Source organism: Musca autumnalis, unplaced genomic scaffold, assembly GCF_047663935.1.
Source record: "Musca autumnalis isolate F117 unplaced genomic scaffold, ASM4766393v1 scaffold_5, whole genome shotgun sequence".
NCBI classification, from domain to species: Eukaryota; Metazoa; Arthropoda; class Insecta; order Diptera; family Muscidae; genus Musca; species Musca autumnalis.
In genome coordinates, this window is record NW_027412088.1 from 39188015 (window position 1) to 39200379 (window position 12365).

The 12365-nt window shown below is 33.9% G+C and overlaps 1 protein-coding gene across 1 annotated transcript; it reads right to left on the bottom strand.

The window, feature by feature from the left end:
• Positions 1-6523: 6523 nt before the first annotated feature.
• Positions 6524-11918, bottom strand: LOC141406288 (uncharacterized). Its single transcript, XM_073991538.1, has 2 exons — positions 8286-11918; positions 6524-8206 (listed from the first exon to the last, which is right to left on the bottom strand). The coding sequence occupies exons 1-2, from the start codon at positions 10758-10760 to the stop codon at positions 8165-8167; spliced, it is 2517 nt and encodes an 838-aa protein (XP_073847639.1). The 5' UTR covers positions 10761-11918; the 3' UTR covers positions 6524-8164.
• Positions 11919-12365: the final 447 nt, after the last annotated feature.

Consider the following 12365-nt stretch of genomic DNA (forward strand, 5'->3'; position numbering starts at 1 on the left):
TACTCGAAATCGGGGTACCCTTATATGGGGGCTATTAGAATACGTGGACCTATGTTGACAAGTTTTCGCAAGGGTATTTTCTACATATTGAGAACTCACTATGCCAAATTTCAGCCACTATGATTGTACAATGAGGCAAATAGACAAAAAATACCTTAAATCGGGAGGTACGGTTATATGGGGGCTATATCAAAACATGGACCCAGAGACCCCATTTTCAATGCTAGATATTCTCTTAACATAAGTAAGATTTGAGCCATATTTTGTCAGCCTACGTCAAGTGGTTCGGCAGTTAATGAGTTTTTACCCAACACTTGGGTAAATACTCGGGTATTTACCCAAGTATTTACCCACTTGTTTAAAGTATTGTAAAACTATCCATTTTGAATCGATTTCATAGCCTAAGCCCAGAAATTGGGTCTAAGATGTTGTATTAGCGATTCAATATAGTAAATACCCAAATAAATACCCACAAATGGGTATTTACCCGGTATTTACCCAATTTACCCAATTTACCCAATTTACCGGGTATTTACCCATTGGGTATTTACCCACTGTCCATCTCTAGGTCCGATTCATATCAAATTTTGGGAGTGGGCATATTTATGGCTTCTGATTAAATCGCAATCGAAACATATGACATATGCAAAATTCTGCAAAATTCATAAATATGCAACAAACAATATGTGCATACACATTTTCTTATGCAACAAATACTTTAATAATAGGTACAAAAATGTTTGTGTGGACAATTTTTTTGTTTAAAATTCTCTTCAGACAAGTCAGTAAAATAGAGAAATGTATACCCATAGCCACAACATTCAAAATACTGAAAATCGCGAGGTATGGGGGCTATATGAAGGCATGAACCTAAACCGACCTAAACCGAATGTTGTATACCCACAAGGAAGACTAAATACCAAATTGCAGCCATTTCGGCGGGATATTGAGGCCACAGCCTTCACAATACCGGAAATCGGGATGTACCGTTCTATAGGGGCTATATGAAGACGAGGACCTATACCGATAAATTTCAGGTGGAAAGTTTTATACTCCCAAGGTAGACAATACAAAATGTCAGCCATCTCGGAGGGATATTGAGTCCACAACTTTTGAAATACCAGAAATCCGGAGGTACCGTTTTATGTGGGCTATATGAAGACGTGGACCTATAACGAGAAATTTCAGGTGGAAAGTTTTATACTCCCAAGGAAGACAATACAAAATGTCAGCCATTTCAGTGTGATGTTGAGGCCACAACCTTCCAACATTCGAAAATCGGGAGGTACCGTTCTATGGGTGCTGTATGAAGACGTGGACCTGTACTGACAAATTTCAGGTGAAAAGTTTTATACTCCCATCGAAGACTTAATACAAAATGTCAGCCATTCAGTGTGATGATGAGGCAACAACCATCAAAATTTCGGAAATCTGTAGGTACCGTTCTATAGGGCTATATGAAGACGTGGACCGATGCGGACCAGCCATTTTGGTGGGATATTTAAAACACAAATTCTTGTATATATTTTTGCATATGGTTTTGCATATGCTCGTTTTATGCAAATATATAAAAATATGTCAAAATATGCAAAAAAATGCAAAAATGTCTGGGCTTAATTCGTTTTATTTTGTGATAAAACGAGTTTCTGTTCTGTTGAAAATGTTCCAAGACAAGTCATGTGAAATCGATTCAGTGAACCGATTATTCTTTTACATTTTTATGAAATTTTGAAAATGTCACCGAATTCTTCTTTTCAGATATTTTGGTACATATGTACGTTTAATTTTGATGAAATTTTGGAAAAAGTTTGTCAAATTATATTGAAATCGATTCAAATTAGACAAGTTTGCGGCCTAGGCAACAGTGTTTTATTTAAGTTACAGTGTTATATTTATAAATGCATTTAAAACTAGCAAATAATTTTTTATGATGGAATCTCTCAAATAAAATGCTTGCCGTTTAATATTGTCACAATTTTTAATTCAAATGCAAGCGTTTTATTTAAGTGATTCCATCATGAAAAATAATTTTCTATTTTTTATTGCATTTATAAATAAAGCACTGTAACTTAGTTTTTTTTTTTAATTATTTTCTATTTTTAACTTTTTTTGACCACTGAGAACCTCATAACATATAACGGCAATACCAAAACCTGGCTTATGTCCATAATTTTTGGTGGGGAACTTTCTGTATCATCGGGAACTCCAAATGCAAAGTTTCAGCCAATTCCGGTTGAAAATGAAGATAAAATCCTTAAAATACCTGAAATCGGGTGGTACCGCTATATGGAGGCTATACCAAAACCTTAACTTATGTCCAACGTTTTTGCTGAGAAAGTTTCTCTACCATTGGGAACCCCAAATGCCAAATTGCAGCCAATTCGGCATAAAACGCTGAATATTTGTTCAATCGATGACGTTGGAAGAAACAAATTGCATTTGAAAGAGGAAAAGTTAGATGATAGCGAAGCCGCTCCACAGCCGATATGTCTGATGAGCCTCCACCAAGGGAGAAACATGTCACATATTTGGCTTTCCCAAAAAAACCGAAAAGTAGCCATCATTCTCAGTAACATGAGAATACTCGATGCTTTAAGAGTTCAGGTTTTCACTAGAAAATGTATCATTTCATAAACTGAAAAGTCAATTGATAATTCCCTTCGCCGGGACGAAATCATGATATTGGTAGCGATCAGTAAATTTTGCAAGCTGTCAGTGCGTTTTGTAAACATTACTTTCTGTAAAGAAAGTAATGGTGAATTTAAGCCAATGGGGAATAATCCAGACTTAATCAATCATATGATTAAATCTTCAACTATAACAAAACACTTTACATTTTCTTAAAATGAGATGATATATTTTGGTAAAAGTCGCGCGATTTTTATACCTTCAGCATTTATATATATATATATATATATATATATATATACACTTTCATACGGGCAAAATGTGCCTCATCGAAATAATGGTTTTAGACCCCAAGTATGTGTGGACGAAATCTGTTTAAGACAATTTGTAGTTCGAAGAAGGGTTATATCGGTCGACTCCTGTCGGTACCTCCCCCACAAAAGTTCGAAAATGTTTGGAAAACTTGTGAGCGCGATAATTCTTGAAGAAAGTAACCGATTTGGTCCGTACTTTGCATATCGTGAATTTTCTACCAGAATTAGATGAGGTTCCAATATGAACACAATCGGTCCACCCCTTCGGGTACCTCCTACACAAAATTTCGGAAAAGTTCCGTTTAGGGCCAGCTCTCGAATCGCTTTTATTATTGTTGTAACAACTTGTATTCACGCCCATACACCTTGATAAAACAGCCTGAAAGGTGCAAAAAGGTGGAGAGCACGATAACTCTCGAACTGATCAACCGATTTGGTCCACATAAATGGTATGCACGATATCTCTTGAATAGGGCAACCAATTTGGGCCAAACTTTGGATTTCTCTTAATATTTTGTCCAAATTTAGTTTAATTTTCAAAATGGCCCATATCGGTACTCTCCTCCCCCACAAAAGTCCAACATTTGTGTCTAAGTGCAGTTTAAGGTCTGTTCGAAGATCCTTTGGAAATGTACACCAATGCTGTTGTCGTACTATTTACAGCGATATCGTGTTTTCCGTGGACAAGCCCATGCTTCCATACTGGTCCAAAAGTTATCGTATAACTGAAATGACAAGTGGGCGCGATATCTATCGAAAAGATATGGCTCCCAAAATAAAATCCACTTCCATATTGGACTATGTCGGTTCATTTCTTCATGTACCTCCTCCGCAACACTTTTGAACTTTAATCCTAATCCACATTTTTGTCGGGAAGTTCAAATGTCAAAAAAAAAACACAAAATTCTGAAAAGATCTGTCCGTAGATGAAAGTTTCAATTCACATAGGCTGAGGTTATATCTCTGTCGGCAAAGCCGATTGATACTTTTTTACTTGTTTTTTTTTTTAATATTTTCGCCAGGGTCTCTTTTCCACTTCCCGACACATCACCAATTAGCTTCATAAGCTGACAGTGTTTTATTTTTTATAGGTTTTTTCCATTCCCATTTAGCTTAAGCGCTGCTAAAAAATAAAAAAATATATATATACACATCCGGCAGGCAAAGTTTTGTTAAAATTTTTAGTATAGTTCGATTTGTTTTGGCTACTATTTATTTTTCTTAATAATTTTATATCAATTATAAATTGTATTATGAAATGAAAAATGTCTATCAAATTAATGTTGTTTTTGAGTTTTCATATACATTTGAAAAAAATATTAAAACTAAATTTTAAAAACGGTCATAACTACCATTGGCAGGTAAGTCCGCAAACCAAGGCGGACATAACTCCCAACTTCGTTTTGGGAGTTATGGTCGTTCTGAATTATGTCACGGCGCCGTACTCAATAAGCCCACAAAAAAATATGATATTCTCGACCTATAGTGAACACCGCTTTTTTGAAAACAGTGTTTCGTAGGTGGTTATTTGTCACAAAATTATGCAATATTTTACAACAAATACACATACGATTTTCGATCAAACTTAACTGGCATCACTTCAAATGAGCGTAAATGTTCGAGTGAATTGTGATCACCGTTTTCGTAAAAGCGGGTTCATGGTTGGTATAAGCAATAAGAACCACACGCATGCACTTAATACTTATACGCATCATGTTTCCAAACGTTGCAAATACAAAGCGCGTATTCTATTAGAATGTTAATCTTTCCACCCTGCATGATACCCAGCAAAAATACTCATTACAAATTAGCCTAATTTCTCATTATTTTAACACGGGCATGTCATAGGGAGTAAGTACTTATTTTTGGCACTTAAAAGTAAATAAATAAGTACATAGATAAGTAGTTACGACTTGAAGTAACCAGGGAGTAACTACTTATTTATCTACTTTTTAGTGGCCAAAAAGTAAGTACTTACTCCCTATGACATGCCCGTGTTAAAATAATGAGAAAGTAGGCCAATTTGTAATGAGTATTTTTGCTGGGTATGTCCTAGCCAACACAATCGTGTAGCACGATAGGTTCAACAATGTTAATTTCAATTCATAGCCGGTAGAGTTCGTGATTCATACGATCTTATGCGTATGAAAATAGCAAACTAATACTGCCCCAATTTTCTCCTTAGTAACAGTGTCTTGTAGGGTGTGGTTTTTATTTTAAGATATTTGACTTTCCTTTTAAACAATAAAAATATAAAATAAATAAATTTAATGCAACTCATCCCAAATGTGGTCATTTTAATGAAGAAAATCCTTTTTTCATTTCCCGGAGGAAATTTAATATCCGGTATGAACACAATTTAAAACCATTTCGTAAACCACAAAATATTATTTCCCCACACTAAATTCTAAATTCAATTGCTAAATTTTGTTTCCTTAAAAAGATAATGTCATTAATATGAAATTTTATGCAATTAAATCCATTGTATATCCTTCCCTTTAATTAGAAATGCAATATAATTTGCAAATGATTACTAAAATATATTTGCATAAAAACTTAAATTAGCATTAACGATAAGCATTTGGATTACTCACAGCATTTTTTTCAGTTTGGGCGAGTGCGATATTATATAAATAGTAATTAATAATTTCATTAGGACTTTTTGGATAAATACCGTGACAAAGTATAAGGTTATGAAAGTATTGGGGTGGATTAGGCAATGATGAAAAATTTATTTTATTTTTATTAGATACAAACTATTACAACCGCCCTATGTTCAAGATATGTTCATATTATTTTGTATTGCACTTCTTTAACAAATAAAAAAGGAATTTTTGCAGAATTCGATTAAATATATAGTTCTAAATGCCAAGTACGTACGAGTATCTCTATAGACAACATTAACCACTAATGTTACTCCAACAAATTAGTAATTATTTAAAGTTTTGTTTTTAATGTGCCCTATTGTAATTGCAAACTTTTGCTAATTTTCTCATGAAATATTAATTTAGTGATTTAGAATGTTATGCAACTCTGATTTGTTCACTTTTTACCAATACTACTAACCACAACGTGGTTCATTATAAATCCGGCATGAATATTTTATAAGCTGTTGATAAGATAAATTATTGGGTATTTTTTTTGCTGCTCTTACATTTGATGGTTTTTAATTATGAATGAATTATTAAACAACAATGTTGATAGTTTTTTTGTTTGTGTGTGAAAAGCGATTATTATCTGCACAATACATATATAAGTGTGTGATTTCAAACGTTTTTTGCACCTTTGAGAAGAAAACATATGCATGAATATGCATACATATGTACATACACATAAATAAACATACTATCAATGAAGAAAAAATCTGAAAAATTCATTTCATTTATCATTTTTTGCAAACTAATTATCGTATGTATGTGCGTACATGTCTATGCATTTAATATTTATTAATTGTTCATAATGTGGAAATAAAAATAAACTAAAATACAGTTGTGGCATTTCTCACAAAACAGCTTCAATAAAATATCTGTTTGCACAGAAAGTTATTTTGCGCCCGAAAACAATAAATAAAAACACGATAGTTTTTTCCAATAAGAATTCACAATTTTATTTTCGATTTGTTTGTTTAGCCGGTTATTTGTCAACTAAAACTATTCTTATTATTTATCCCTACTCTAAGGGCCACATAACAAAAAGGAACAAAACGAAATTTGAAACACAAGCATTAGAAAAGAAATATGCGAAAATATGAAAATATCACGATCAAAACAAAACAAAGGGCCACAGTTCTTGCTTAGTATGTGCATAAACATACAAAGAGAACTGGTCAAACAACAATGTTGTTGTTATTACCCTTTCAAACACAAAACGGACGACGAAACTAGAAACAGGCGAATTCCTAATCTATGTAGGCATTGTTGTTGTTATTTCTCGTCATAACGAACATAACACAAAAGAGACTTATGACAAGAAATACACATATTAGGGTGGGACGAACGAATAAAACATTAAGGTGGGCCGTATAAAAGGTTAAATTTAAATAATTTTAAATTAAATAATAAAAATGTAGACGCATTTGACAACTGATACATAAAATTACATAAATTAAGAATAATCGACAAAAACGTATGGTATTCTCCTCCAACATCCTCCGCCCGTTGAATCCTGTAGGTTCAAACATATTGTAGTAGTAAGGGAGCGTTTTTGTGGATGGGGCGACAACAGCAATAACAAGACTACGAACGACTTGTAGCGGCTTGATAACAGATTCCCTTGACATATGTATATTGTTGCATACGGTGCAATTATTATTTCTGTAGTTCCTGAACGACATCTTTTTGGCAACAAGAAAGATTTTATGGCGGTCCGCCAAATTCGATAAGCAAAACGAGACAGCTGTACTAGTGAAATACTCTTCCAAAGAGATAGTTCTTGGGGAATCATGTGGACGTTATTGGACTTCAAATAACTCTTCTTTGGACATCTGTTGGATATACAAAAAACAAAACAAATTATTCGAAAAAATGTCAAATTTGATAAGTTTTTATCCATTATGTCCTGTATCACGTAAACTTCGAATGGAGGCCATCGCAAAACGACAATTTTTCCACGCATTGGGACATTCACGGCGAACTCGACTTCAGTACGAAGCAGATTCCAGGCATCTTGTGTTTGAACTTGTATACGAAATTCAATTCGAGTTTCTTCTTTGGTCTTTCTGGCACTATTTACTACAAAATAGTTCAGGATCGATAAACAAGGTTTGATCCACTGGAGTACTAGTTTGGAGTTAGTCCACAAATATAACGAAAATACACAATTTTCCATTTTAATCCTTGTTGTGAGCCACATTTTTCTGAGAAAAATTACAGAACGACGATGTAAAAATTTATCTTTCAAACATTTAAAATTCCAAGAAAATCGTAGATTTTTGAATACTAGAGACAAAATTGATATTTTAGTAGTATTTTTGACATCGGGCAACACGAGACTACAAAGAAAGACATCTTGCTGAGGTTTCCAGGCTTTGGTGATGTTGTTGTCCGATGTTTTAATGACGATTTCTTCATCATCATTCGAAGTGAGTGACGCATGGTTGCTATTCCAATCAGCCACTTTTATACCATGCCATTTCAATATTTGAATTAACTCGTCCCTCTTGAGGGCTAGAGTTTCGATAATATAGGCGCCATTTAGTACGTCATCGACATAAAGATCTTGTCTTAAGACCTCCGAACCACTAGGATGCAATTTGCTATATTTATCTGTAATGAGAAACGAAATACGATTTGCGAAAAATGGGACGGCCGATAAGCCATTATTAACAATGTTCAGTTGGAATACCTTCATATTATAATCTTTGTAACTTCTCCACAAAACGATTAGAAACCTTGTATCTGGTTCTCCAATTCGAAACTGCCGATACATCTTTGATATATTTGCAGTGAGAGCGTATTTGATCCAGCGAAACGAAAAGAGTGTGGTGATCAAATCCTGTTGTATTGTTGGACCGACCATCATTTTATCATTCAACGAATGATTCCACGAAGTGTGAGCGAAAGCATCAAATACAACTCGAAGTTTTGTAGAACTACTATGGGGTTTGAGAACAGCATGATAAGGTATAACAAAAAGTGAATTATCCAACGATTGAGTGTAGGGCGACATGTGTCCGAGCGACACATATTCTTGCTTGAATTCTTCATGCATCGATTTCAAAGTTGAGTCACGTTCAAGTCGTCTTTCGAGCGACAAAAAACGTCTACGAGATATTTCCAATGAGTTACCAAGATAATTGGGTAATTTCTTGAATGGAAGACGAACTTTTATTCTTCCATAAGAATCAAAACGACTATTTTCGATAAAGTGATCTTCGCAAACTTGTTCTTCTTCATTGCATGGTGTAGAAGATTTGGAATACTCTTCAATTTCCCAGATTTGTTTCGAAGTTTCATCAATATTTTGCTCTCGTGTACTTACAATTAAGTTACACGTCAACGAATTTGAATTGGAACGACTAGGCGACGAACCACCAACTATCCATCCAAAAACAGCATTTGTGAGACAAGGCAATCCATTTCCTAATGAAATTCTACCATCTATCAACAAGTCAAAGAAAACTTCTGCACTGAGAAGCACATCGATACGTTGTGGCTTGTAGAACAAGGGATCAGCGAATTCAATGTTTTGGGGAATCTTCCACTGCGAAGTATTGATGAATTCGCCAGGCTGATGAGACGAAATGTTTTTAGTAACAGCAAATGTTGAGGACCACACGAACGAACTAATTCTCGATTTTATTGTAGTGTCGACAGAAAACTTAATTGCAGTTCGAACTTCTGCAATTCCCGATATTTCTTGAGAAAATGGCCGAAATTTAAGTTTCAATCTCTTTGCTGTTTCTTCCGAAATAAAATTCAACTCAGAACACGAATCGAGTAAAGCTCTTACAGTATGAAATGAACCACTATTATCCTTCATCAGAATCACTGCAGTTGGAATTATTGCTCTTCGAAAAGAACGAGCCACGAACGAAACTGGATTTGAGCTGGTTGATGGTTGCGGTGAATTACTATTCGAATTTGAAGTACTGGGTTGTTCTGGGGTACTGAAAATATGCAAAATCGTGTGATGTGCAGAATCACAAACTCTGCATCGAGATTTTGAGGAACACTTCGAGACCATATGCCCTTTTCGAAGGCAGTTAATACAGTGTCCATTACGTTTTACGAAATTAAAACGTTCCGAAACAACGATGTTAGCGAACGACGAGCAAGTTGAGAGGTTATGTTCACTTGAGTTACAATATGAACAATTCAAATTTGAGTTGACAAAAGTATGAGCCGACCGATTGAATTTATTATTTGGTTTAGGTTTATTTGCAACGACCTTTTCAGGAAATTCAATTCTCTTTTTATGGCTTTCGAGAAACTGACAACGACGACTTAAAAGTTCGTAGCACAAATCCCATGAGGGCAACGATTTAAAATCTTGTTTCTCATCATAATTGTCTTTTGTTTCATTGTCCACTTTCGTGAGTACCATATGCACTAAAATTGCATTCATGACATCTGCCTCTGATCCGAGCGACAACAACGAACCACGAACAGCAGATACGGTATCAATAAGATGGCGCAACGAAACATTATTACTCTTTTGCATATGTGGAACATTGAACAACGATTCGATATGTTCTAAGAATATGAGCACTTTATTGTCATATCTTTCTTCCAATCGATTTAAAGCTTTTTCATAGTTTTCTTCACAAATTTGATACGGTTCGACGACAGCTAAGGCAGGACCCGAAAGACAGTTTAACAAGTAGTTAAATTTTTCAATTATACTGATCGATGAGTTTTCGTGTACGATATTATTAAAAGCAGTTATGAATCTTTGATATTCACTATATTTTCCATTGAAATTGGGCAACTTAAGTGAAGGCAAACGAGAATTTGAACCACAAGCCATTGAAGCGTTCATGAAACTAGATTCCATAGACACTGAACCACAATTTTTCTTTATCAATTTTAATATTTTTGATTTGGCAACAATAAATGTTTCTTCAAGTTCAATTCTTGCACTGTCATTAGCATTAATTGCTTCGATTTTACTTTGGAGATCGCACAATTGTTTGAAGTACGATTCTAAAATTTCTAAACGACATTCTAAAATGGTCGAATCCATTTTAGATCCTTCTTTTTCCACTATCTTGTATATGTTTGTAATGTTCTTTTTCACTGAACTACGTTGTTGTTTAAGAGAAGCTAGTTCCGAATGAATAGCAGTCTCTTCCACGATGTCAATATTGTCTTTTGGCATTTTGAGAGATAAAATAATCCAAGAGAATCACAACGAACAACAAAAGAGAATTTGGCTTCTATTTTAAAATAAACGCGCCAAAAAGTTTATGAAAATGCACTGATTTTCACTCAATATGGTGTCTTTTCATCAAAGTATTGTTTTCTAATACGAATTAGAACACGAATGTTTGTATGTGTATATTCCAACACTTTCCACGAACGACAATGTTTGTATGTATGTATGTGTTTATCGCGATTGCGTAACACCAAATTTCTCGAGCGACACAAAAATTAACTTTCTGTTAAAGAATAATATTTATTCTTTTCGAAAAATCAAAATAATTTTCACGGCGGCAGCGATTTAAGTTAATCAACGAAAATGTGTGTGTTTATAAAGTGAACGACTATTTGGTTAAGTTGCAACAGCGAATCTGTTAAGCAACAACAACGAAAATCCAAAAATTTTTGAACCACGAAAATTTCCACTTTATTCAAAGTTTTGTTCAATTAATTATGTGAATAATTAATCTACTTTAGCTTAATCGCAACCGTCCTGTCACGGTCGCCAAAATGTTTGCACAGAAAGTTATTTTGCGCCCGAAAACAATAAATAAAAACACGATAGTTTTTTCCAATAAGAATTCACAATTTTATTTTCGATTTGTTTGTTTAGCCGGTTATTTGTCAACTAAAACTATTCTTATTATTTATCCCTACTCTAAGGGCCACATAACAAAAAGGAACAAAACGAAATTTGAAACACAAGCATTAGAAAAGAAATATGCGAAAATATGAAAATATCACGATCAAAACAAAACAAAGGGCCACAGTTCTTGCTTAGTATGTGCATAAACATACAAAGAGAACTGGTCAAACAACAATGTTGTTGTTATTACCCTTTCAAACACAAAACGGACGACGAAACTAGAAACAGGCGAATGCCTAATCTATGTAGGCATTGTTGTTGTTATTTCTCGTCATAACGAACATAACACAAAAGAGACTTATGACAAGAAATACACATATTAGGGTGGGACGAACGAATAAAACATTAAGGTGGGCCGTATAAAAGGTTAAATTTAAATAATTTTAAATTAAATAATAAAAATGTAGACGCATTTGACAACTGATACATAAAATTACATAAATTAAGAATAATCGACAAAAACGTATGGTATTCTCCTCCAACAATATCTTTAAATATTTCTTAAATTTAATCAATTATAGAATGAATGATTCGATTGAATCGAAATTTTGGAAAATATTTTATCGCATTGTGTGAAATATTGATATGTCGCGTAGAATGCGAAATTGTATCATCAGATTTTAGACTAGCAATTGAGTGAAATCGTACACTCTGGCGAAACTTGGTTTTTGATTTCCTTTATTTTTTGCTGTGTTGATGCTGCTCCTCAACAAAACATTTCAGTATATTTTCAATTTTTTTTTTGACTAACGGTTTCACGGAATTCTGAAAAAACTATGTATATAAACAAAAAAACACTCATAACTTCTCTAATATTGGTCCAAATAGAAAAATCTCCTTTTTTGGTAATGTTTGTTTTTTATCAGCTATTTAATAAAAAAATCGATTTAGTATTTAAAATCAATTTTATCAATGATT